At 46.1% G+C, this 25,389-nt stretch overlaps 1 protein-coding gene across 1 annotated transcript in view; it reads right to left on the bottom strand.

Annotated features, from left to right (window-relative positions):
- Positions 1–25,389, bottom strand: part of LOC139232890 (uncharacterized) — a 145,679-nt gene that overhangs the window by 89,121 nt on the left and 31,169 nt on the right. Inside the window, exon 3 of the mRNA XM_070863391.1 lies at positions 21,344–21,674. Coding sequence (XP_070719492.1) covers positions 21,344–21,668 — 325 coding nt within the window. The 5' untranslated portion in view covers positions 21,669–21,674. The remainder of the gene's footprint in view (positions 1–21,343; positions 21,675–25,389) is intronic.

The following is a 25,389-nucleotide window of genomic DNA, read 5'->3' as shown; positions in this document are numbered from 1 at the left end:
GAAGGCAGTCTGCCTGTACAGATATTTCATCTTTGCGCCGCTGGTACGGCTTTATCTCTTCCTGCATGTCCACTGGGACACTGGACCAGCTCCCATGAAACAAACAATTTTTTACTAGGGACAATAATGTATCCTGGCTCGTCCAGTTTCTAATCTGTCGTATTGTGACGGGTGATTGCTCACTCTTGAATGCTTCCATAACCATGACTAAATCTGCGGGCTGTGCCATTTCCACCCCCGTGGTGGATAATGGTAGCCTACTGAGAGCATCGGCACAGTATTCTGTGCCTGGACTGTGGTGGATGGCGTAGTTTGTTGCAGACAACGTGAGTGCTTATCTCTGGGTGCAGGCCGATGCTTTCATATTTATCCCGTTACTTTCGGAAAAAAGGGATATCATTGGCTTATGGTCAGTTTCCACTTCAAATTTGAGCCCAAGCAGATAGTGATGCATTTTCTTTACCCCATAAACACACGGTAACGCTTCTTTTTCAATCATGCTGTCAGCTCTCTCAACCTTAGACAGACTTCTGAATGCATAAGCAACCGATTGCAATTTCCCAGATTCATTAGCTTGTTGCAATACACCCCTGACGACATATGACGACGCGTCACATGCTAATACCAACCACTCTCATTGATCATACAACATAAGCAATTTGTTTGAGCATAAAAATTTCTAGCTTTTACAAAGGCATTTTCTTGGCTTTTGCCCCATACCCATTCATCTCCTTTACATAGTAAGGCATGCAGTGATTCTAACAGTGTGCTGAGACCCGGTAAGAAGTTACCAAAGTAGTTCAGGAGTCCTAGAAACGATCGCAGCTTCGTCACGTTCTGTGGCCTCAGTGCGTTCTCGATTGCCACTGTTTTCAAAGCGGTGGACCTGATGCCATCCCCCGCGATTCTTCTCCCCAGGAACTCCATTTCAGGTGCCAGGAAAACGCACCCCAACATCGGGAACATTCTTCCTGTCCCAACAGAAATTTATACGTTTCTATGAGATCCACTCTCATCCTTCTAAACTCCACTGAATTCAGGCCCAGTCGATCCAGTCTCTCCTCATGATATGTCCTTACTATACAGTATAAATGCACACGAGGCCCATACTTCAGTGACCAGTGACCTTTATTACCAAGACCTTAAGTGATGAAGGTGGGCGGAGCTTTCCCTTTTACACCTGAAAGTCCAGGTTAGGAGTGTCTCCCACAAGTGCATCCCTTGTGGTCAATGTTCTCAAGGTTACAACTTAGGTTCAGCTTATACATGGGTTACAATGATAGTTGAATACATGACATCACCTCCCCCCCAAAGTCTTATTGGGATCACAGGTTAAGTCGCTCTGGTGGTTTACGCTCCCTTGTAGAGCACCTGACTTGGGACTCCGGTTGTTGGGCGCTGGATTGAGTGTCTGCTGTTTGTGGTGCCTCAGGCCTGTCTGGACTGCACACAGTGACTGGGCTCTCCTCCACTTGGTTCCGGTGTTCGGTCACCTGTGGTGGAGTAAACTCTACGTCGTGTTCTTCCTCTGCTTCTTCTACGGGGTTGCTGAACCTCCTTTTAGTTTGATCCACATGTTTGCGGCAGATTTGTCCATTGGTAAATTTAACTACCAAAACCCTATTCCCCTCTTTGGCAATCACAGTGCCTGCAAACCATTTGGACCCTGCAGTGTAATTAAGGACAAAAACAAGGTCATTGACATCAATACATCACGCCCTCGCATTCCTGTCATGGTAGTCACATTGTGACTGACGCCTACTCTCAACAATTTATTTCATAGTAAGGTGTATAAGGAATAACCTGGCTTTGAGCGTCCTTTTCCGTAGCTGCTCTGCGGGTGGAATCCCTGTGAGTGAGTGTGGTCGGGATCTATTGGCCAACAGAAGGTGTGATAAGTGGCTTTGTAGGGAACCCCCTTGGATTCTGAGCATCCCCTGTTTGATTATCTGCACTGCTCGTTCCACCTGGCCGTTTGAGGCTGGCTTGAACGGTGCCGTTCTGACATGGTAGACTCCATTGCCTGCCATGAAGTCCTGGAATTCAGTGCTTGTGAAGCACGGGCCATTGTCACTGACCAAGACATCCGTTAGACCATGCGCACTGAACAATGCCCGTAGACTTTCTACCGTGGCAGACGATGTGCTTAAATTTAAAATGGCACACTCAATCCATTTGGAGTAGGCGTCTACTACAACCAAAAACATTTTTCCCATGAAAGGACCTGCGTAGTCCACATGGATGCGTGACCATGGCTTGGCGGGCCAGGACCAGGGGCTAAGGGGGGCTTCCCTGGGTGCGTTGCCCAGCTGAGCACATGTGTTGCACCTGCGAACACAAAGTTCCAGGTCTGCATCTATCCCTGGCCACCAAACGCGTGACCTGGCAATTGCCTTCATCATGACAATGCCCGGGTGCTCATGTGAAGTTCTCTGATAAACACCTCTCTGCCCATCTGGGGCATGACTACTCGGTTTCCCCACAGTAGGCAATCGGCCTGAATTGAGAGTTCATCCTTGCGCCTATGAAACGGTTTAATTCCTCACGGCATGCCCCATACGTGGATGCCCAGTCCCCATTCAGGACACATTTCTTAACTAAAGACAGTAGCGGGCCTTTATTTGTCCATAGTTTAATCTAACGGGCTGTCACAGGTGAGCCTTCGCTTTCGAAAGCTTCAACAGCCATGACCATCTCAGCATCATGCTCAATTGTCCCCTCAGTAATGGCTAGTGATAGTCTAATGAGTGCATCGACGCAGTTTTCAGTGCCTGGTCTGTGCCGAATTGTGAGTCATAAGCGGCTAATGTGAGTGCCAACCTCTGTATGCGGGCCGATGCATTCGCATTTATGGCCTTGTTGTCGACCAAAAGGGATTTTAGGGGTTTGTGATCTGTCTCCAGCTCAAATTTCCTGCCAAACAGCTACTGGTGCATTTTTTTTACTGCATATACACATGCTAGCACTTCCTTTTCTATCATCCCATAGCCCCTTTCTGCCTGGGACAGACCTGAGGCATAAGCTACCGGCTGTAACTGACCATTGGCATTCACATGCTGCAACACACACCCGACCCCATAGGACGATGCATCGCATGTTAAAACAAGTTTCTTACATGGGTCATATAATGCTAACAGTTTGTTGGAGCATAACAAATTGCGTGCTCTATCAAAAGCCCTTTCCTGGCTGTCCCCCAGACCCAATCGCGACCTTTGCGTAGGAGCACATGTAGCGGTCTAACAGCATGCTCAATTTGGGAAGAAAGTTAACAAAATAGTTCAGGAGCCCCAAGAACGAACGCAGCTCCGTCGTGTTACGGGGTCTGGGTGCTCTCTGGATCGTTTCCGTTTTGGATGCAGTAGGTGTGATCCCATCTGTTGCTACCCTCCTCCCCAGGAATTCTACCTCTGGAGCTAAGAAGACGCACTTCGCCTTTTTCAGTCGCAGCCCTACCCGGTCCAGTCTGCGTAGCACGTCCTCCAGGTTGTGGAGGGGTTCTTCAGTATCGCGACCCGTGATGAGGATGTTGTCTTGAAAAACCACCGTCCTTGGAATCAACTTGAGGAGGCTTTCCATATTTCGCTGAAAGATCGCGGCGGCCGAACGAATCCCAAATGGACATCTGTTATGTGTGTCGTGATGTGGTCAGCTTCTTCGACTCACTCGCCAGCTCCTGGGTCATGTAAGCTGAGGTCAGGTCCAATTTTGAAAAAAGTTTGCCACCAGATAGCGTCGCAAAGAGCTCCTCCGCTCTCGGTAGCGGGTACTGGTCTTTGAGTGACACCCGATTGATGGTGGCCTTGTAATCGCCACATATCCTGACCGACCCATCCGCCTTGAGCACCGGCACAATCGGGCTCGCCCAGTCACTGAATTCGACTGGCGAGATGATGCCTTTCCTCAGCAGGCAGTCCAATTCGCATTCTATCTTTTCCCGCATCACGCTCTGGCCTTGTGGTGTACTGGCCTAGCTTCCAGGTTTATGTGAATCACTACCTTGGTCCCCATGAAAGTGCTGATGCCGGGTTGAAATAATGAGTCAAATTTGTCCAGGACCTGTGAGCATGATACTCGCTCCACAGAAGAAATTGCATTGACATCGCCCCATTTCCAGTTCATGACAGCAAGCCAACTCCTCCCCAGTAGTGCGGGACCATCCCCTGGGACAATCCAGAGTGGCAACCTGTTCTCCAAATCTTTGTGGGTCACGACTACCGTGGCGCTGCCTAGCGCTGGAATGATCTCCTTTGTAGATGTCCATAGCTGTGCGTCAATCGGCAATAATTTTGGCCTCCTGGCCTTGGACACCCAAACCTTTCAAACCTTTTGATACCCATCAGGGACTGGCTGGCCCCCGTGTCTAGCTCCATTAATACTGGGATGCCATTGAGGAGCATTTTCATCATTATCGGTCGCATCCTGGTATATGAACTGTATATGTGCGCCACATGAACTCGCTGAACTTCAGCTTCCAGCGATTTTCCCCAGTATTCATTTGGCCTTGTAGGGCTTACATCGGGCCCGTCCTCCTCGTACCTCAAGCTGGCTGCAGGCTTCCTGCGCATACGTGCCAAGTGACCGCTGACATTGCAATTTCAGCAGGTATATTGCTGATACCTGCAAGCTCTGGCTGGGTGTTTGCCTCCACACCTCCAGAATGAGTTGGAGGCCCCGTTGTTGGAAACAAAAGGTCCATTACCAGTCGATCGTCTCTGACTGTCTCTGTAACTGTCCTTAAGTGCAACATTAACAGGTGTTGAGTGCCCCATTACTAGCCGCATTGTCCGTTGCAATGGCATGAATTGTCAGTTAGCGAGCCATTGTCTCTGTTGAATTCCCCCTTTGGGTTCGATTACATGCTGGGGCATGTCCGATTGCCCTTGTCTGCCTAGAGAACTGTGTGCCGCATTAACAATGTTGACTCCCTGGTCGTTTGCCGCATTTGAACCAAGATTTTTGTCATACATCATTCTGGTCTCTTCCTCCCCTGAGATAAATGTCTGGGCTTTAAGAGCCGCCGTTTCCAAGGTCAAATCTTTGGTCTCAATCAGTTTCCTGAAAATCCCAGCGTGCCCGATATCCTCAATAAAAAAGTCTCGCAGCATCTCTGCTCTGCATGCATCTGGGAACTTACATAGGCTCACCAGTCGCTGGAGATCTGCCACAAAGTCTGGAAATCTTTGCACTTCTCGCCGCCGGTGCGTGTAAAACCGGTGTCTGGCCATATGCATGCTGCTCGCCGGTTTAAGGTGTTTCCCAATCAACTTACTGAGCTCTTCGAACGTCTTGTCTGCCATCTTCTGTGGCGCTAGAAGGTCCTTCATCAGGGAGTACGTTCTGGATCCAAGAACCGTCAGGAGATGAGCCCTGCGTTTGTCGGCCGAATCCCGTCCCACCCATTCCTTAGTGACAAAACTTTGCTATCGTCTCTCAATAAAGTCGTCCCAATCATCACCAACACAGTACCTCTCTTCTGTGCTGCTAGTGGCCATGCTCGCATGGTTTAAATCCCAGTTTCTCTTCGCCAATGATGTGTCCTTACTATACAGTATAAATGCAAACGAGACCCATACTTGAGAGAAGGTCACTCTGTGACCAGTTATGTTTATTACCAAGACCTCAAGTGATAAAGGTGGGTGGAGCTTCCCCTTTTATACCTGAAAGTCCAGGTTAGGAGTGTCTCCATCAGTGCATCCCTTGTGGTCAATGTTCTCAAGTGTACAACTTAGGTCAGCTTATACATGGGTTACAATGATAGTTGAATACATGACACCTCCTATGTCAGTCCTGCCTTCCCGCGAATCAGCCGGGTGAACCTTCGCTGTATTCCCTCAATAGCAAGAACATCCTTCCTCAGATTAGGAGACCAAAACTGAATACAATATTCAAGGTGAGGCCTCACTAAGGCCGTGTACAACTGCAGTAAGACCTCCCTGTTCCTATACTCAAATCCCCTTGCTATGAAGGCCAACATACCATTTGCCTTCTTCACCGCCTGCTGTACCTGCATGCCAACCTTCAATGATTGATGTATCATGACACTCAGGTCTCGCTGTTATGTATGTAAACCTGTAATTACCATGTCTAACCACAAGAGGGCTTATCCACTGGAGTCCCAAGGGATCCCACAATCCTGTATAGGCCTCACAGGCTGGAGAGGCACTCTGAGATCTCTAATAAAGGACGACGGTCACACTTAGTTTGAGCTTGCAGTAACTAGTCTGATTCTTTATTCAAGACATAGCAATCATGACCACCTTTAAAAAAGGGGACAAATCTGACTGCGGCAACTATAGAGGAATCTCCCTGTTATCAGCCACTGGGAAAATCGGCGCTAGGGTCCTCCTCAACCGTCTTCTCCCTGTGGCTAAGGAGCTCCTCCCGGAGTCACAGTGCGGATTTCGTCCCCTACAGGGCACAATGGACATGATTTTTGCAGCGCGACAGCTACAGGAAAAATACAGGGAACAGCGCCAGCCCTTATACATGACCTTCTTCGACCTTACAAAGGCCTTTGACACTGTCAATCGCGAGGGTCTATGGAGCGCCCTCCTCTGTTTCGGATGCCCCCAAAAGTTCGGCACCATTCTCCGCCTGCTCCACGGCGAAATGCCGGCCATGATCCTTACCAACGGATCCATTACAGACCCAATCCATGACCGCACCAGGGTCAAAAAGGGATGCTTCATCACCCCAACCCTCTTCTCAATCTTCCTCGATGTCATGCTCTACCTCACAGTCAACAAGCTTCCCGCTAGAGTGGAACTAAACTACAGAACTAGTGGAAACGTGTTCAACTTTTGCCGTCTCCAGGCCAGGTCCAAGACTACACCAACCTCTGTCGTCGAGCTACAGTATGCGGGCGATGCCTGCAGCTGCACACATACAGAGGCTGACCTCCAGGACATAGTCGATATATTTACTGAGGCGTACGAAAGCATGGGCCTTACATTAAACATCTGTAAGACAAAGGTCCTCCACCAACCTGTCCTCGCCGCACAGCACTGCCCCCCAGTCATCAAGATTCATGGTGTGGCCCTGGAGAAGCTGGACCATTTCCCATATCTCGGGAGCCTCTTGTCAACAAGAGCAGACATTGATGATGAGATTCAACACCGCCGCCTGAGGAAAAGACTGTTTGAAGACCAGGTCCTCAAAACCGCCGCCAAGCTCATGGTATACAGGGCTGTAGCAAGACCCACCCTCCTGTATGGCTCAGAGACATGGACCATGTACAGAAGACACCTCAAGTCGCTGGAGAAATCCCACCAACGATGCCTCCGCAAGTTCTTACAGGACAGACCCACCAACATTAGCGTCTTCAACCAGGCCAACATCCCCAGCATTGAAGCACTGAGGCACTGACCACATTTGATCAGCTCTGCTGAGCAGGCCACATAGTTCACATGCCAGTCACGAGACTCCCAAAGCAAGCGCTCTACTTGGAACTCCTTCACGGCAAGCGAGCTAAAGGTGGGCAAAGGAAACACTGCAGGGATACCCTGAAAGCCTCCCTGAAAAAGTGCAATATCCCCACTGACATTTGGGAGTCCCTGGCCAAAGAATCCCCTAAGTGGAGGAAGTACATCCGGGAGGACGCCGAGAGCATGCAGAAATCAAGCGCAGGCAGTGGAAAGAACATGCGGCAAACCTGGCCCACCCACTCTTTCCCTCAATGACTATCTGTCCCAGCTGTACAAGGGACTGTGGTTCTCATATTGGACTGTTCAGCCACCTAAGGACTCATTTTTAAGAGAGGAAGCAAGTCTTCCTCAACTCCGAGGGGCTGCCTATGATGATACATCCTCCAAGAACTCCAGCAAATTTGTCAAACATGATTTCCCTTTCATAAAACCATGCTAACTCTGCTTAACTGCATTATGATTTTCTAAATATCCTGATACTACTTCTTTAATGATGGACTCCAATAATTTTCTAATGACCAATGTTAGGCTAACTGGTCTATAGTTTTCTGCTTTCTGTCTCCCTCCTTTCTTAAATAGGGGTGTTACATTTGCAGTTTTCCAGAACGCTGGGACCTCTCCAGAATCTCGGGAATTTTGATAGATTACAACCAATGCATCCACTATCCCTGCAGACTTTTTCATCTTTTGTCCCATTGTTTGCCTCGTACTTTATCTCAAATGAAAGTGATTGTTTTAAGTTTTCCCCCCACTCCTTGATTATCAATTATTGGGATGTTTTTAGTGTCTTCTACCATGAAGACCGATACAAAATATTTGTTTAAAATCTTTGCCATTTCTTTATTTCCCATTATTAATTCCCCAGTCTCATCCTCTAAGCAACCAACATTTACTTTAATTAATCGCTTCCTTTTTATGGGGTCAAGTTTCGGCCTGAGTTGCTCCTATTTTTTTTGAGCAACTAATTTAGAATGGAGTATGTTAGAAATTGCAATTCTCGGCATTTAGTTTGCTCCAGTTCTAGTGAGTTAGAACAGTTTCATTTTAGAACAGATTTTTTTTTCAAAAGGAGGTGTGTCCGGCCACTTACGCCTGTTTTGCAAATTTAGGCAGCGAAAACTTAGTCCAAACTAACTTAGAATGGAGTAAGTGTAGATTTTTGTACGCTCAGAAAAATCTTGCCTGCACTTACACATCAGGCGTAGGGAAGAGAGATGGGGGCGGGGGGGGGGGAAGGGAAGTTTACAAGCATGAAACACTTCACTTTTACAAATAAAGAGCCATCATCAATAATAAATGATAAATAAATCAATAAATCAACCAATGAATCAATCAAAAAAAAAATTTTAAAAATAATTTAAAAATCAATAAATAAAAATGTAAGTATCTCCTCACCGACTGCAGCAACAGGAGCCCTCCAACAACGTGTTGGGACAGGCCCCACCCCAACGCCACCCCCGCCCAGTGTATGTGTCTCTCTCTCTCTCTGTCAGTGTCTCTCTCTCTATCAGTGTCTCTCTCTCTCTATCAGTGTCTCTCTCTCAGTCTGTCAGTATCTCTCTCTGTCTGTCAGTGTCACTGTGTTGCTGACAGCGAGGGGTAGGGGGGGGAAGAGGGGAGGGGGGAGGGAGAGGAAGGGGGGGAGAGGAGGGGAGGGAGGAGAGGGAGGGAGAGGGAGGAAGGGGAGAGAGGGTGGGGGGGAGAGGTGAGGGAGGGAGGGGGTGAAAGGAGAGGGAGGGAGGTGGGGAGAGAGGGGGAGGGGCAGAGGGAGAGAGGGAAGGAGGGAGGAGAGAGGGCTGGAGGGGGGAAAGGAAGAGGGGGAGGGGGAGAGGGGAGGGAGGGAGGGGGAGAGGGGAGGGAGGGGGTAGAGGGGATGGAGGGGGTAGAGGGGAGGGAGGGAGGGGGAGAGGGGAGCGAGGGAGGGAAGGGGGAGAGAGGAGGGAGGGAGAGGGGGGAGAGGAGAGGGAGGGGGGAGAGGAGAGTGGGGGAGGGGGGAGGCTGAACGGGCCGACGAGAGGTAGCTGGGCCAGCAAGGGGAAGCTGGGGGGGTGGGGGGCGGGGGTGGGAGCCGGAGCAGGAGTTGGAGAGGAGGGAGGTCCAGTCCCATCTTCGCCGCCGCAGTGAGCCCATTCGGCCAGGGCTAGGGGCGGCATGCTTCGGGCCCCTCCCACAGGCTCAGTTGCCTGGAGCTATTGCACATGCGCGCACACTCTAGCGCGCATGTGCAGAGGTCGCGGCACTGTTTTCAGTGCCGGGACCTGATTCCGCCCTCCACAGCTTGTGCTGCGCTGCACCAAGGGCTTGGAATGTTCCAGCAGGGGGGAGAATACCAAGGTAAGTTTTAGGCGCGGTTTTGAGCGCTGAAATCAGGCGTGGCTCGCGGGGCTGCGCCGTTCTAGGTGCGCACCCGAAACTTGACCCCTATATACCTGTAGAAGCTTCTACTGTCTGTTTTTATATTTCTTGCTAGTTTACTCTCAAATGCTATCTTCGCTGTATCATTTTTTTAGTGAAAAGGAGCAAAGGGATTTCTTTGTAGCCCGGACTTCAAAATGATTATTTGTATTTTCAGGACTTCATGTCCTAGGAAGTTCTACTTACTGGCCTACCTCTCTAATGCCACTTTAATTTCCCCTTGCTGGCACATATACAGTTTGGGATCTAAACAGAGACCAATACATTGATAGTACATGATTAACACTGATGATTACCCATTAGCTGATTAGGAGGCTTTACATATTCAAATTCATCATATGAAAGTGCTACGCTTGCAGAGGTAGGAGTGGATATATTGCTTCACCAGAATAGTTTTGTACATGGCAGTAGGAAATCTTATCCATGATATTTGAGCCAGTGTCAACTGCTTCGGAGTGCTTCAGTGGAAAGATAAATATACACAGCGCTATTAATTTCAATGGCTTTCCAATTTATCTCAATTAGTTTTGTAAAATTATCAAACTGATGGAAAGAGTCTAACCCTGGCAAATATAATCACGTATTTTAGGAATAACTCAACTGCAACAGGAAATACCTTAACCTTTTTTGGCTCAATGAATTATTCTTAATAGAAATGCTTTCACAAATGTGAATTACGTAAATACATCACAGTCATTTTGTAACTGTTGGTCAACATCTTCAGAATAAAAGTACTCAAAGACTGATGTGTGACTGAATCAAAATCTACTGATTGATCAGGCAAGAAGTAGATTGACTTTTCTACGTTCATGCAGTATAAGGATAAGAACATCTGAAGACATGCCTCATATGTACTACCACTGTGACAAAAGTAGAAGGACAATCAGTTTGCAGTCCTTCATATTATAGTGTCCTATGCCAGAATGGAGAAGATTTGAATTACAAAAGAGAAACAGACATGAAAAACCAAACAAGTAGAGAGAAGAAAACTGTATTTTGAGACAATGGTGTTGATAATGTTATGGCCAGTGCCTATTGCATCTTGCGTGTCTGGTCTTCCAATTACTGGGGGTTGAGTAGACCTGATAAATTGAACTCAGCCCAATGTGGTGAGCAATACACAAGGTTCATTAGAGCCCACAAACTTGGCTGCTGCTGCTCCCCCCTGATGAGTCATCCCCCTCAACATACCCAAAGCGGTGAATCTGTTTTGCAGGGGGATGGCCGCAGGGGACCCCTGCACTACCTTCCTTGCACTGCTCTTCCTGTTGGTCACCCATTTACTATCTGTCTGTGTGCCCTTTACCTGCGGTAAGACCAACTCGCTAAACGTGCTATTCACGTCATTCTCAGCATCGTGGATGCTCCAGAGTGAATCCACCCGCAGCTCCAGTGCCACAATGTGGTCCGTCAGGAGCTGGAGGCGGATGCACTTCACGTACACGTAGTCGTCAGGGACACCGGAAACGTCACTGACTTCCCACATAGTGCAGGAGGAGCATAACACGTGTCCGAGCTGTCCTGCCATGACTTAACCCTTAGATAAACTTAATTTGGCAACAACAATGCTAAAGGTTACTTACTGATAAAAAAAAAGCTACTTACCAATCACCAGCCAATCACTTACCCCCTTAGCTGTGACGTCACCTTTTGATTTCTTTCTACTTCATTTTTGCCTTCTTTCCCCGCTGCAGCTGCACCAGCTGGGCCTTTATAGGCCTCACCACCGCCCCGAACTTCCACCTCTCTGACTGCCACTGCCTCTCCTCTGCCACTGGGCCTTTATAGGCCTCACCACCGCCCCGAACTTCCGCCTCTCTGACTGCCGCCCCCTCTCCTCTGCCACTGGGCCTTTATAGGCCTCACCAGTAGTGTTGCTCCTCGTACATATGCCAGCGCAGCGCAAGCATTCTCATGTCTCCCCTTCTCTTCTAATAACCTCAATTACGTTTTGCAGCTCCCCAGACTCACCAGGTGCAAAGGGAGGCCCTTGGACCAACACCTCTACCACTGCAGGGGATCATCACCACGGGTGACGAACACGAAACTGAGGAGGAAGATGAGCCGGAGTTGTCATCTGTGTTACCCCTGCGGCCACGTCATCATCAACAGATGAAGTAGCGGGGCCAAGCGGCTTGCAGCAGGCCACTTCAAGGCGTCGAGTGCTCACGCTGACCCCACAGTGGCTGAGTCGGCGAGGTAGGCATGCGCTGCGACGGGCAGATCCAAATGAGGACATGGTCTCACTGTAAAGGGCGAGTGTCGACATAAGTCGCGAGCTCCTCCAGGCACTTGGTGGGTTGACCGGCACATTGCCACACTGTCTGCCCGAATAACGGAGGGCATGGAGCGGTAGTTGCGGCAATGGAGCGAATAACCGACTCTGTCGATGGCTTGCAGCATGCGACAGTTTTGGGATATGGCACTGCACCCCAAGGTGCCATCCCACCAAGCACCAGGGCAGATGTGAGACAGGAGGAAGAACTTCCTTCTGACTCAGAAGACGTTTCTTCGCAAATAATTATGGCAGTAAATGCAAATTTTCCATGGAGCATCCATGATGTGTACATCTTGCATGAGAGCACTGTCTCTGACCTGTTTAAGAGTCAGCCACAAGGTCACGATTGGATGACCCCACCACAGCAGACCTTGAGGTGATCTGCTACAAGACACCTCGGTCTCATCACTCGGGGAGTATGTGGGAAATGGGGGGGTTACAACAAGGGAGGAGTGAAGATACAGGGGTGAAGCGTGGCCGCATGTAGGGAGAGGGGCGGCTATATATTGTTGTTGTTATTTTTAAAAATTGTTGAATGTTGACTGTTGTGGATGGTGTGAGGGTGTTGTTATATTGTTCTGTTAAAAATGTTGTTGACTGTTGGGGATTGGGGGGAAGGTGCAATATGTGTTTATAAAAAAAAATTAAAATGACGGATTCAATTATTAAACATTTTTATTTAACTTTATAATTGTAGTGAAGTGTCTTCTAATAATGTAAAACATCAATACAATGGTTGGACACCATGGCCATGGCCAGGCCAGGCAAGGAGGAAACGTAACGCAACTGTAACTGTCACCAATATAAGTTCACGCAAAGTGTTCATTTATGAGCTGCTGATGCAAGAGCATAACTACCACGGGGCTTTTCCAGTGTTGTGGGTGGGGGGCCACATGGGCATGGGTTCATTACCAGGCTGATTGTCCTCCCTGAGGTCCTCGTCCCCCTCCTCATCCTCATCTTCCGCCTCCCCTCTCTCCTGAGGTGGAAGGAAGGTCCCATCTGGCAATTGTTGTCCTCTCCTTACAGCGAGGTTATGCAACATGCAGCACACCACAATGAACTCAGCGACCTGCTCAGGGTGGTATTCTAGGTTGCCCCCTGAGTGGTCCAGACATCTGAAGCGCTGCTTCAGAACTCCAATTGTCTTTTCGACAATATTGTGTGTAGCTATATGGCTTTCACTGTAGCGTTTCTCGGCTTCTGTCTGGGACTCACGCAGGAGGGTCATGAGCCAGCTGGCAAGGCCATATCCTTTATCCCCCAGCATCCAATTATGACCTTGTGGCTGACTCTTAAACAGGTCAGAGACAATGCTCTCATGCAAGATGTGCACATCATGGATGCTCCATGGAAAATTTGCATTTACTGCCATGATTATTAACTTGTGGTCAGCAACGAGCTGCACATTCAGGGAGTAGAATCCCTTTCAGTTCTGAAATGCCTCTGCATCCTGTAAAGGTGCTCGCAGGGCAATGTTCATACAGTCTATTGCTCCCTGCACCTTGGGGAAGTTTGCTATTTTCGAGAAACCCAAAGCCCTCTCAGTCTGTGCCTCCCTGATCATAGGGAAGTTTATAAAGTTCATCGTGCATGCGTAAAGGGCTTCAGTCACCTGTCAAATGCAGCAATGTGTGGCGTGCTGAGAGATATTGCAAATGTCGCCAGTTGAGGCCTGAAAAATGCGTAGAAGGAAAGTGCTTCAGTAACCTTAACCTCAACAGGCAGTGCGGTCCTGATGGTGCTGGTTGACTACAGATCTCTTTAAATTAGCTGGCATCTCTCACTGATGACCTCCTTTCGGAAGTGCAACTTTCTAACGCACGTGTTATCGGACAAGTCCAGGTATGATCGCTTATCCCTGTAAATGCGTGGGGTGTAACGTATCCTCCTCTTCAGAAGTCTGACACCTCTTTAATTAGGCGCATAATGCTCTTCAATTGACCTTCTCCCATCTCTATTCTGCAACATGTGATTAGTCATCAATACTGGTTGAGAAATTACAGGCCCCATCACTATAAATCACTATAAATGACCCTAATTTGTCCTCAACAAATACAAATGTGATTAGATGATTGACAAGAGTCAAAAATGCCCTTAAAGTCACTCACAAATTGCTTATCCTGACAAGCACTTCAAGCAGGCTTTTATTAAAGATCCTCCGAGTAACAAAATTATGTCCATAGTGCTGAGTTAAAGTCAGGTGATTGCAGATTTTCTTCAGTGCCTTTTTGGGCCTGCGATCATTTGGGCAAATTATGGGCGAAATGTTTGGTGATAATCTGAGCCATAATCAGGTGCTAGTTTCCATTATAAACACTATTCTCGGCCTTGCACGAGGATGACGTCATATTTTTTTAAATAGACCGGGTAATGCAACTCATTCATGTGTGCCGAAAGTTGCGGCGGTGATAATTGTGTGATAATCGGGCACTAGTTTCCATTTTTCAGCAAATATAGGCGATAGCCTCAATTCCAGTGCTTATATGGGCACTAAATGGGTGATAAATGGGTGATGATATGCCAAAAGTTTAGCCCTTTATATCCTCTCTTAACACTGCCTTTACCTATTTTACTGTTCCGACGTAGTGTCTCCCAGTGGAGCCAGTGTAGGTTAGAAAGCACAGGGGTGATGGGTAATCTTGATTTGGTGCAGCTTAGTACATGGGCTGCTGAGTTTTGAATAACTTCAAGTTTATATAGTGTGGAATCTGGCCAGGAGTGAGTTGGAGTAGTCAAGTCTAGAGGTAACAAAGGCATGAATGAGGGTTTCAGCAGCAGAAAAGCTGAGGCGGGGGCGATGTAGTAGGGTAAAGAATTTTCGACAGATTGTATGTAAAACTCCATTATATATGATAGGAAAATGAACTTTAAATTTGAAGGAATACATAGAACAGGTTGAGAAAGCCATAAAATCAAACCTGTAGAAACAAACACATTCCAAGATGCAGAGATAACACATTCAAAGAAGCCGAAAGGTTTGCCATGCTAAAGCTGAAAGGATAGAGGCCGCACAGCAGGCTGTCTGATAACGGTTAACAAATGTTTTAAACCAATGTTTCTGTGCTGTGGCAAAACTAAATTCCCGTCTTTCATGTTAACAAATGTTTCTGTGCTTTGTGAACTAAATGTTTCCCATTGAACCAAATGCTGTAAAAAATTTGTCTCTGTCTTACATCTGTGTTATTTGTGGCAGTTAAATCACTGTCACTTCAAAAGATACGCTATAGGCCAGCCCACTAAAAATATGTAGACAGACCGGTGAGACCTTTGAATTTTTGAAGATTCTGTCTTGGGAGACTAAGAACAGACCTTCCCCTGCATATGCCGGAATAAAATCGTTACGAACCTATCTCTTTGAGTCTGTCATCCATCAAGAGTGTCCATCCATTATTTCAGTGGATCCGCTCAGGAGAAAGGGAGATTTTTCCACTACAGGCGGCGATGGGAAATGTTACGGAGGTGGAAAAAGGCGGTTTTAGTTATGCCACGGTTATGTGACTGGAAACTCATTTCAGGGTCAAGTATTAAACCTAGATTGCGAACAGTCTTGTTCACCCTCAGATTGATGCTAGGGAGTGGGATGGAGTCAGTGGTTAGGGAACGCAGTTTGCGGCGAGGACCAAAGATAATGGCTTTGGTCTTCCAAATATTTAATTGGAGAAAATTTCTGCTCTTCCAGTACTAGATGTTGGACATGCAATCTGATAATTTAGATACCAAGCAGGGGTCAACAGAAGTAGTGGAAAGGTAGAGCTGGGTATCGTCAGCATACATGTGGAAACTGACTCCGTGTTTTCGGATGATATCATAAGAACATAAGAACATAAGAATTAGGAACAGGAGTAGGCTATCTAGCCCCTCGAGCCTGCTCCGCCATTCAAAAAGATCATGGCTGATCTGGCCGTGGACTCAGCTCCACTTACCCGCTCGCTCCCCATAACCCTTAATTCCCTTATTGGTTAAAAATCTATCTATCTGTGATTTGAATACATTCAATGAGCTAGCCTCAACTGCTTCCTTGGGCAGAGAATTCCATAGATTCACAACTCTCTGGGAGAAGAAATTCCTTCTCAACTCGGTTTTAAATTGACTCTTCCGTATTTTGAGGCATTGCCCCCGAGTTCTAGTCTCCCCGACCAGTGGAAACAACCTCTCTGCCTCTATCTTGTCTATCCCTTTCATTATTTTGAATGTTTCTATAAGATCACCCCTCATCCTTCTGAACTCCAATGAGTAAAGACCCAGTCTACTCAATCTATCATCATAAGGTAACCCCCTCATCTCTGGAATCAGCCTAGTGAATCGTCTCTGTACCCTCTCCAAAGCTAGTATATCCTTCCTTAAGTAAGGTGACCAAAACTGCACGCTGTACTCCAGGTGTGGCCTCACCAATACCCGATACAGTTGCAGCAGGACTTCCCTGCTTTTGTACTCCATCCCTCTCGCCATGAAGGCCAACATTCCATTCGCCTTCCCGATTACCTGCTGCACCTGCAAACTAAATTTTTGGGATTCATGCACAAGGACCCCCAGGTCCCTCTGCACCGCAGCAAGTTGTAATTTTTCCCCATTCAAATAATATTCCCATTTACTTTTTTTTTTCCCAAGGCGGATGACCTCACATTTTCCGACATTGTATTCCATCTGCCAAACCTTAGCCCATTCGCTTAACCTATCTAAATCTCTTTGCAGCCTCTCTGTGTCCTCTACACAACCCGCTTTCCCACTAATCTTTGTGTCATCTGCAAATTTTGTTACACTACACTCCGTCCCCTCTTCCAGGTCGTCTATGTATATTGTAAACAGTTGTGGTCCCAGCACCGATCCCTGTGGCACACCATTAACGACCGATTTCCAATGCAAAAAGGACCCATTTATCCCGACTCTCTGCTTTCTGTTAGCCAGCCAATTCTCTATCCATGCTAATACATTTCCTCTGACTCCGCGTACCTTTATCTTCTGCAGTAACCTTTTGTGTGGCACCTTATCGAATGCCTTTTGGAAATCTAAATACACCACATCTATCGGTACACCTCTATCCACCATGCTTGTTATATCCTCAAAGAATTCCAGTAAATTAGTAAAACATGATTTCCCCTTCATGAATCCATGTTGCGTCTGCTTGACTGCACTATTCCTATCTAGATGTCCTGCTATTTCTTCCTTAATGATAGCTTCAAGCAATTTCCCCACTTCAGATGTTAAACTAACCGGCCTTTAGTTACCTGCCTTTTGACTGCCCCCTTTTTTAAACAGAGATGTTACATTAGCTGCTTTCCAATCCGCTGGTACCTCCCCAGATTCCAGAGAATTTTGGTAGATTATAACGAATGCATCTGTTATAACTTCCGCCATTTCTTTTAATACTATGCGATGCATTTCATCAGGACCAGGGGACTTGTCTACCTTGAGTCCCATTAGCCTGTCCAGCACTACCCCCCTACTGATAGTCATTGTCTCAAGGTCCTCCCTTCCCACATTCCCGTGACCAGCAATTTTTGGCATGGCTTTTGTGTCTTCCACTGTGAAGACTGAAGCAAAATAATTGTTTAAGGTCTCGGCGATTTCCACATTTCCCATTATTAAATCTCCCGTCTCATCTTGTATGGGACCAACATTTACTTTAGTCACTCTTTTCCGTTTTATATATCTGTAAAAGCTTTTACTATCTGTTTCTATGTTTTGCACAAGTTTACTTTCGTAATCCATCTTACCTTTCTTTATTGCTTTCTTAGTCATTCTTTGCTGTCATTTAAAATTTTCCCAATCTTCTAGTTTCCCACTAACCTTGGCCACCTTATACGCATTGGTTTTTAATTTGATACTCTTCCTTATTTCCTTGGTTATCCATGGCTGGTTATCCCTTCTCTTACCGCCCTTCTTTTTCACTGGAATATATTTTTGTTGAGTACTATGAAAGACCTCCTTAAAATTGCTGGTTAAAGAGGAGATTAATGCAATAGTTAGGAAGGACATTAGCTTGGATGATGTGGAATCTATATGGGTAGAGCTGCAGAACACCAAAAGGCAAAAAACATTAGTGGGAATTGTGTACAGACCTCCAAACAGTAGTAGTGATGTTGGGGAGGGCATCAAACAGGAAATTAGGGGTGCATGCAATAAGGGTGCAGCAGTTATAATGGGTGACTTTAATATGCACATAGATTGGGCTAACGAAACTGGAAGCAATACGGTGGAGGAGGATTTCCTGGAGTGCATAAGGGATGGTTTTCGAGACCAATATGTCGAGGAACCAACTGGGGGGAGGCCATCTTAGACTGGGTGTTGTGTAATGAGAGATGATTAATTAGCAATCTCGTTGTGTGAGGCCCCTTGGGGAAGAGTGACCATAATATGGTGGAATTCTGCATTAGGATGGAGAATGAAACAGTTAATTCAGAGACCATGGTCCAGAACTTAAAGAAGGGTAACTTTGAAGGTATGAGGCGTGACTTGGCTAGGATAGATTGGCAAATGATATTTAAGGGGTTGACTGTGGATGGGCAATGGCAGACATTTAGAGACCGCATGGATGAACGACAACAATTGTACATTCCTGTCTGGCGTAAAAATAAAAAAGAGAAGGTGGCTCAACCGTGGCTATCAACGGAAATCAGAGACAGTATTAAAGCCAAGGAAGTGGCATACAAATTGGCCAGAAATAGCAGCGAATGCGGAGACTGGGAGAAATTTAGAACTCAGCAGAGGAGGACAAAGGGTTTGATTAGGGCAGGGAAAATGGAGTACGAGAAGAAGCTTGCAGGGAACATTAAGACGGATTGCAAAAGTTTCTATAGATATGTAAAGAGAAAAAGGTTAGTAAAGACAAACGTAGGTCCCCTGCAGTCAGAATCAGGGGAAGTCATAACGGGGAACAAAGAAATGGCGGACCAATTGAACAAGTACTTTGGTTCGGTATTCACTGAGGAGGACACAAACAACCTTCCGGATATAAAAGGGGTCGGAGGGTCTAGTAAGGAGGAGGAACTGAGGGAAATCCTTATTAGTCGGGAAATTGTGTTGGGGAAATTGATGGGATTGAAGGCCGATAAATCCCCAGGGCCTGATGGACTGCATCCCAGAGTACTTAAGGAGGTGGCCTTGGAAATAGTGGATGCATTGACAGTCATTTTCCAACATTCCATTGACTCTGGATCAGTTCCTATGGAGTGGAGGGTAGCCAATGTAACCCCACTTTTTAAAAAAGGAGGGAGAGAGAAAACAGGGAATTATATACCGGTCAGCCTGACATCGGTAGTGGGTAAAATGATGGAATCAATTATTAAGGATGTCATAGCAGCGCATTTGGAAAGAGGTGATATGATAGGTCCAAGTCAGCATGGATTTGTGAAAGGGAAATCATGCTTGACAAATCTTCTGGAATTTTTTGAGGATGTTTCCAGTAGAGTGGACAAGGGAGAAACAGTTGATGTGGTATATTTGGACTTTCAGAAGGCTTTCGACAAGGTCCCACACAAGAGATTAATGTGCAAAGTTAAAGCACATGGGATTGGGGGTAGTGTACTGACATGGATTGAGAACTGGTTGTCAGACAGGAAGCAAAGAGTAGGAGTAAATGGGGACTTTTCAGAATGGCAGGCAGTGACTAGTGGGGTACCGCAAGGTTCTGTGCTGGGGCCCCAGCTGTTTACACTGTACATTAATGATTTAGACGAGGGGATTAAATGTAGTATCTCCAAATTTGCGGATGACACTAAGTTGGGTGGCAGTGTGAGCTGCGAGGAGGATGCTATGAGGCTGCAGAGCGACTTGGATAGGTTAGGTGAGTGGGCAAATGCATGGCAGATGAAGTATAATGTGGATAAATGTGAGGTTATCCACTTTGGTGGTAAAAACAGAGAGACAGACTATTATCTGAATGGTGACAGATTAGGAAAAGGGGAGGTGCAAAGAGACCTGGGTGTCATGGTACATCAGTCATTGAAGGTTGGCATGCAGGTACAGCAGGCGGTTAAGAAAGCAAATGGCATGTTGGCCTTCATAGCGAGGGGATTTGAGTACAGGGGCAGGGAGGTGTTGCTACAATTGTACAGGGCCTTGGTGAGGCCACACCTGGAGTATTGTGTACAGTTTTGGTCTCCTAACCTGAGGAAGGACATTCTTGCTATTGAGGGAGTGCAGCGAAGGTTCACCAGACTGATTCCCGGGATGGCGGGACTGACCTATCAAGAAAGACTGGATCAACTGGGCTTGTATTCACTGGAGTTCAGAAGAATGAGAGGGGACCTCATAGAAATGTTTACAATTCTGATGGGTTCAGACAGGTTAGATGCAGGAAGAATGTTCCCAATGTTGGGGAAGTCCAGAACCAGGGGACACAGTCTAAGGATAAGGGGGAAGCCATTTAGGACTGAGATGAGGAGGAATTTCTTCACCCAGAGAGTGGTGAACCTGTGGAATTCTCTACCACAGAAAGTTGTTGAGGCCAATTCACTAAATATATTCAAAAAGGAGTTAGATGAAGTCCTTACTACTAGGGGAATCAAAGGGTATGGTGAGAAAACAGGAATGGGGTACTGAAGTTGCATGTTCAGCCATGAACTCATTGAATGGCGGTGCAGGCTCGAAGGGCCGAATGGCCTACTCCTGCACCTATTTTCTATGTTTCTATGTTTCTATGTTCATTCGAGCCAATATCATCTCTCACAACTGCCCTGATATCATCCTTTATTAACAGAGCTACCCCACCTCCTTTCCCTTCTTGTCTCTCCTTCTGAATTGTCAGATACCCCTGTATATTTAATTCCCAGTCTTGGCCACCCTGCAACCACGTTTCTGTAATGGCCACCAAATCATACCCATTTGTAATGATTTGTGCCATCAATTCATTTACTTTATTTTGAATGCTGCGTGCGTTTAAATAGAGTGTTTTAATACTAGTTTTTAAACCATGATTTTTAGTTTTGACCCCTCCTGCAGCCCCTTTATATTCATACATATTGTCAAGGGGCAGCATATAGATGAGAAATAAGAGGGGACCAAGAACAGATACTTAGGGGACACCAGAGGTAATGATGCGGGAGTGGGAAGAGAAGCCATTGCTGGAGATTTTCTGGCTACAGTTCGATAGATAAGAATGGAACAAGGTGAGTGCAGTCCCAACTAGCTGGACATTGGTGGAGAGGCATTGGAGGAGGATGGTGTGGTCATCTTTGTCAAAGGCTGCAGACAGGTCCAGAAGGACCGAGGAGGGATAGTTTACCTTTGTCACAGTCACAAAGGATGTTATTTGTGACTTTGATGAGAGCAGTTTCGGTACTGTGGCAGGGGCCAAAACCAGATTGAAGGGATTCAAACATCGAATTCATGGAATGATGATCACAGATTTGGGAGGCAACAACATGTTCAAATACGTTGGACTTGATGATACCATTGTTACACCTTGCGGGGTCGACGTCGCCGACTGCCAATGCGTCCACCACCAGTGGGCCAATGAACTGCAGCACTCTCTCTTCGAGGCCTGAGAGCTGCTGGAGCGGAGATTCACCCATGCCTGTCCTCTGCTGCTCCATCCTATTGTGTGCCATCTTGTCCTGCCAAAGAAAAGAATGTGTGTGAGTCAGAGTCCAGCTATGTGTCTGAGATATATGCCTGCCATTATTGAATAACTGTGAATGTAGGCAAGGCATAAGATGAGGATGTGAGTTTGAGTAGTTGCAGATGTTTGGTGGGTGAGTAGTGGGGGAGTGGTGGTTTGTGCAGTGTGCACAGACAGAGGTTCAGATGCTGGTATGTAGCATCTGTTGAAGCATGTACTCTCCTTGACCACCCGCCTGAGGTCGTTGCACTTCTTACGGCACTGTGTGAGGCTGCCTTCCACGACACTACTGACTGAAACCTCCTGTACCACTTCCCTCCATATTACCCTGAAGACCTAGGCAATTGCTTCCTTCCACTTGCTGGGAACAGTGCTTCCCTTCTTTGTTCTACTGCCCCCACCAATACCTCCAATGCGGCATCATTAAACCGATGAGCTCTCTCCCTTCCATCTGGATTGGGAGCAGCCATAGCCATGAGGTCTTTCAGTTAGTCTCAGGTCAACTTCAGTTGCAAGAATGGTGAAAAATGAGCAGCTGCAGCTTGATAGAGCCTCCCCTTTAAGAGCTGGAATGAGCCAATGTGAACGAATGAAGGATAATTGCTGAATGCAAGTCACCTGAAATTCAGGAGCGCTCTGGTGGTAGCACTCCTGTAGCACCCCACTGAGGTAATTAGCGGTTAATTTATTGCCCCCTTCCCTCCTGGGGTTATAAAGCCCAATTTAGAAGAAGTTCAGAAATCTTTGCGCCTGGAGCTAAATTTTTAAAATTTAAAAAGTTAACGCCTCAAACAGGGGCATAGGGGCATAACAATGGAAGATCAACTCATTGGCCTGGACATTAATACGCCTAAGACAGGTGGAAAGATGCTGTGGGAGATGGTTAAACCCTAAAAAATGGAAAACATGTTCCCCACCCGCCCCAAATGCACTCATTGGTGTTTTTACAGAGGCAGGTTTCAAACCCTGTGAATGTCCCATTTCTCTACATTATCATACTTAATTCAGCACTCACAGTGCAATTGAGAGCCTGATTTAAATTTAACTGCTCCAACGTGGGTTTCTCGGGGCTCAGGAAACCTGGCTGCAAATTTGAATGGGGAGCTGTCGGCTCCAGAAGATAAATACCTTTGACAGCACTCCTTGTGGTCCAGGAGGAGCAGGAGTGCTCTCCCCAACCCCTCAAGGAAGACTTCAGCCTCCCTTCTGCCAATTGCAGCCACACCCTAGCCCCATCCATGAAAGGTGACCACCCTCCCCACCCCCCCCAACTCCCGATCTGCAGCCTGCCCCACGATCAGCCAACTCACCCATCTCCAACTTGCAGCTTACCTCGCGGGTCCCTGGCTGCAGCTTCTTGCCACTGGTTTTCCAACCCAGCAACTGGCCAGCCTTTCAATTTGGTTGGTTGCCGGGCGGGAAATCAAATAATTTAAAAAAATGATTTCCTGCCTTTAAATTCCGTTGCATCTCCATGTCCCCTGCCTCAAGGGGTTTTCCCCATGCAACGGCGTACCCTCGCATTCTCCCTGCCTCCCCATAAATATTGGGGCCATTATTTCCCACTCATCAGCCTATTTCTTAATCATTCCAAGGGTTTACTCTGAATCTATAATTTAATTGTGTGAATCACACGGTTTTTTATATTACAGGCTTTGTATAAATCCAAATTGGTGTTGTTGTTGTCTCTGTTCAGGGAGATCATGCTCCTCATATCTTCCCTTATGAATATTTGGAGAAAATAATTACGTGAAATATTTACTATTTTACACATCCTCAGTTTCAAGGCCATTTACATCTTTCCGGGTTTGCACCTCTTCTCTGACTGCCCTAACTATTGTAGTACTGAGAGAAAGTTTCTATTATTGTGTCTAGCCTCTGCAGCAATATTCCAGATTCCTCAATGTCTATCTGATGATTTATTTTAAGGTGTAACTGCATTTTATTATGGTCCAGAAATTCCGGCCTCCGGTTCTGTACAGAGTGTGTACGGACCCGGGAAGGCATCGCAAAAGGTGTTTTTTAGCACACAATGCGCATGCGCTGAAAAGCTGCTTTTCCGATGAGTCAAGCTGGAGCTTGACAGATCCTCTGCATCTCGGGAGCGAGGAAATTTGCATGGGCAAGATTGTGGTATTTACCCATATCTTGCCCAGAGGATGTCCTGAAAACTCTTGCGCCTGATAAAAGCAGATGCATAGCCTACTTTTACAGGTGTAAGAGTTTTAAAATACACAGAAACATTATAAAATAAAATTAAAAAAACACAATTTTATTGTTAAAAACCCTCCCCACTACGGTAAGTTTATTTTAAACCATAATTAAAAAAACTTTAACAAAAATTGGGAAAACATATATTTTTTATAATACATAAATAACTTTAATTTAAATTAATTAAAATGTGTGGTGTATTTTTTCTATTTTTTTATTTGAGTTTTGTGTGTTTGGGGAGGGTTCTCATTCATAATAAGGGGAACTCCAACTTACGGATTTGCCTTTATTATGAATGAGAATATACTTTACCTGGATTGGCTGCCCAGAGCCATGTGACTGCAGCTCCAGCCCTGCGCATGTCCTGATGTGCATGGCTGTGACACGCAATCAGTGGAGGCCTCAGGACTGGGAACTCACGTGGGCGCAGCAGGTTCAGGTAGGTGCGCATCTTTTTAAACTTTTTTACCTGATCACTCGCGGGAAGCAGCTGACCAGGATTTCTGGGCCTATATTGATTCCCGGGAACCCCTTATCCTTTTTCCCTGGAGGATTTGTAGATCATTTTTGTCCTCCTTATTTCACTTTTGGTTTGTTTGTTAAACAATTTAGTACTATGTTTGGTTAGATTGAGGTTGTTGCTTTTAGGAATATATTTATCCTGTATGTTCAACATTATTCATTTAAAAGAGATTCCATTTCTCCTCTACAGCACTATTGTTAAACAACCAACTCCCATCCATTTGCATCAGTTGCTCCCTTATTTATTTGAAACAGATTTATGAATAATTATTAATTTGTATGAGAATTTTGAAGTGAAACTTTGGGAGAAGATATCCTGCTTGCTAGTTGACACAAAATTGTAACCACATTCTTTATAAAGCTAATTATGATTTTGTTACAAATAGAAAATAGAGGATCTCACACCCCAAACTCATCCCCTTCCCACATATATGTCACATAATAGTCTACATGTTAGAAGTCCATGTTGTTTATGAGGTACCTCAATATACATTAGAAAATTCCAAGTAGTGCATCAGTGATTTTCTGATTGGTAGTGATGGCAGGCAAGCTACCTCACAACCAGATGGAATCAGATAATTGAGTTCAATTTTTTTCTATTCGTTCCTGGAATGTGGGTGCCACTGGCAAGGCCATCCCTAATTGCCCTTGATGAGCTGCCTTCTTGAACCGCTGCAGTCCAATAATACATATACATATAAATAATATTCACAATGGTAAATATGAAATTGATTAATACCTTTAAAACAACAAACCTAGTAAAATCAGCAGGCTTGCTGGAACTGGCTCATTCTGATATGTCCACACTGAAGAGCTGAACAGGCTTTACCTTTCCTCTATAGGGCACACTAATGGAGCCTGATTATGCTTTTAAAATCCATTAGAATTTCTTATTGTGGAAAATATTTTTATTATCCCTTTTACGTTGTTGAGAAGGTTGTAGTCCTCCACTCATTCCTCTCTCACTTGAATGACAA

This window comes from Pristiophorus japonicus, chromosome 2, assembly GCF_044704955.1.
Source record: "Pristiophorus japonicus isolate sPriJap1 chromosome 2, sPriJap1.hap1, whole genome shotgun sequence".
Lineage (NCBI taxonomy): Eukaryota > Metazoa > Chordata > Chondrichthyes > Pristiophoridae > Pristiophorus > Pristiophorus japonicus.
This window is presented reverse-complemented; position numbering and strand designations above follow the sequence as displayed.